Raw genomic sequence first — 2,265 nt, 5'->3', positions numbered from 1 at the left:
CAGTGTTTTTATCATGAAAGAGGGTCGGATTTTGTTAAAATGCTTTTCCTGCTCTGGTGAGATAACTGTCTTGTGTTGAACCACTGTTCATTCTTGGAATAAATGCCACATGGTGATGGCATATAGTACCTTTTATATTCTGCTGGGTTTGGTGTACTGGAATTTTCTTGCAGATTTTTGGCATCCATATTCATAAGATGTGTTGGTTTGTCGTTTTCTTGCTACATTTTTGTCTGGCCTCGTACAATGGGAATTAGGCTTCCAACATGGTCCAAAATACATCTTGAAATTCTAATGACAAAATGAGTTTGCTCCTTTGCACTTAAGAGTCTTTTCTCATTTCTCCTTACATCAGAAGGAGCCTGAAGCCAGAGTGGAAGGTAGGTTGCCCCCTGACTTGGGAGGGCCTGCGCCCTGGTACCTACTTTCAAGCTGACACATCCTTTGGGTGACTCTATGCCAGGGTCTTGGCTAATGTTTAGTGGTGGAGCTGCCTCCCTGCGGGGGGGTGGCTGCTCTCCTCCCGCCCACGGTGGACACTCGTTGCTCAGTCAGATTTGGCTCATGATGTAAACCTGCTACGCCTGCTCGACATGGCGGCCATGTTCCAGTGCTGCTCTGGGATTCCAGGCAGGTGACTGGCCTAGAGGCCTTTGACAGCTTAGCCCCATGCCCTCTGACCAGATGGTGCCCAGGAAGGTGAGGGCAGGCCCTTTCTGTTCATGCTTGGTGGGAAGGGGTAGGTGTGTAGCAATCTGAGTCACAGTGCAGGTCGGCTGGCCTGTGTCTTATTTCAGGGGAGCATGAAGCTTTGAAGCTAAGGATGAAGTGCCCAACCAACCACTGTTCACCATCGAGGAGATGGCCCAGGGGCTACACGTGCTTAGAGGCTAGTGGACAGCAGGTTGCCACCCTGTTTCCGAGGACAGAGTGTTTCCCGCTCTGCTGGAATGCTCTGGTGTTTCTTCAGGCATCAGTGTCCAAGAGGAGCTGCTGTGTATTTAAGTGGACAGGTTCCTATTGAGTTAATTAAGGAATCGATTGTGCGTGGTCTCTGGTAGTTAAGTGTAACAGAATCATCAGTTTTCATCATTGGGTCATCAAGGCTAAAAAGGTGTTGATGTCACTTTTAGACGCAGGTGCTGGGGGACATAATGGATTTAGGGAACCTCCAAAAGCACCATCTCTCTCTCTTTTCCTTCTAAGTATATTTGTCAGTTTAGGTGACTCGTGTATGTATGGCTTTTATTGCAAAGAAAAATGTATTTTCTCTAAGTTATTAACCCCTTTCTCTCTAATTGCAGGACATTTTGGCACAAGTCCTACAGATTTTATTGAAGTCGAAGTTGTTGGTATGTTTGTGCACTTTTTAATGTTAAGCTAGAAAAAGCCTTTTTCTGAGATTATGTAGTAACAGCTATTTTCTTGTAGGTCTTGGAAGATGAAAATGCAAATGTTGATGAGGTGGAATTGAAGCCAGATACCTTAATAAAATTATATCTTGGTTATAAAAAGTAAGGAAATCTGATTAGATGGTCCTAGACCATAGCCTAGTCCCCTCACCCCAGCACATTAACTGCTGTCACTACAAATGGGGGTTTGGGGGCGAGGGGTGAGCTCAATGAGGCTAGATGGGTAGGGGTGGGAGTTTGATGGCATTTGATAATTCCAGGTGTTTCTCCATTTAACTGTTTTGGTTTTTGTTTTGGTTTTCATTTGGCAAATAAGTCTCCTTAAAGAGCTCATTTAGAAGTGTGGACCTTTGTGTCCAAGTGTCCTGATTTTATTTCTCCTGACACAGTTGGGAGAACAGAGAAGGAACTGAATACCTGGTATACAGGTGTCCCGTGACCAGTGGTAGAACCGCTTGGTATTTGGTTGAGGGCTTGCTTGCAGAGCTCAGGGTGGGAGCTGCCAGGTCACCTCTCAGCCCCTGTCTGGGGAGCAGTTGGAAAGAGACAGGAACCTGGACTGCCTGCCTTTTCAAATAATAATGATTGTTTCCTTGATTTTCTTGACAGTAAGAAATTAAGGGTTAACATCAATGTGCCAATGAAAACCGAACAGAAGCAGGAACAAGAAACAACACACAAAAATATTGAAGAGGACCGGAAACTGCTGATCCAGGTGACGGCTGCACGCACCTGGGTGGTGTCTCTCTGGAGGAGGGGCTTCGTCCAGTCTGCGTGGCTGTGGCTTGTCGGTAGCTTCAGGGTGATAAATGCTTTTGGGTGGGGTCGATGAAATACCAGCAAATAAATGTGG

At 46.0% G+C, this 2,265-nt stretch overlaps 1 protein-coding gene across 2 annotated transcripts in view; it reads left to right on the top strand.

The window, feature by feature from the left end:
- CUL1 (cullin 1) overlaps nt 1-2,265 on the top strand; it is a 64,833-nt gene that overhangs the window by 60,803 nt on the left and 1,765 nt on the right. For both annotated transcript variants that reach the window (XM_006777169.2, XM_006777170.2), the window contains exons 17-19: nt 1,305-1,352; nt 1,432-1,514; nt 2,022-2,127. In XM_006777169.2, coding sequence (XP_006777232.1) covers nt 1,305-1,352; nt 1,432-1,514; nt 2,022-2,127 — 237 coding nt within the window. The remainder of the gene's footprint in view (nt 1-1,304; nt 1,353-1,431; nt 1,515-2,021; nt 2,128-2,265) is intronic.

Source organism: Myotis davidii, unplaced genomic scaffold, assembly GCF_000327345.1.
Source record: "Myotis davidii unplaced genomic scaffold, ASM32734v1 scaffold49, whole genome shotgun sequence".
NCBI lineage: Eukaryota > Metazoa > Chordata > Mammalia > Chiroptera > Vespertilionidae > Myotis > Myotis davidii.
Note: the sequence above shows the minus strand (reverse complement) of the source record. Positions and strands in the feature narration are given on the sequence as shown.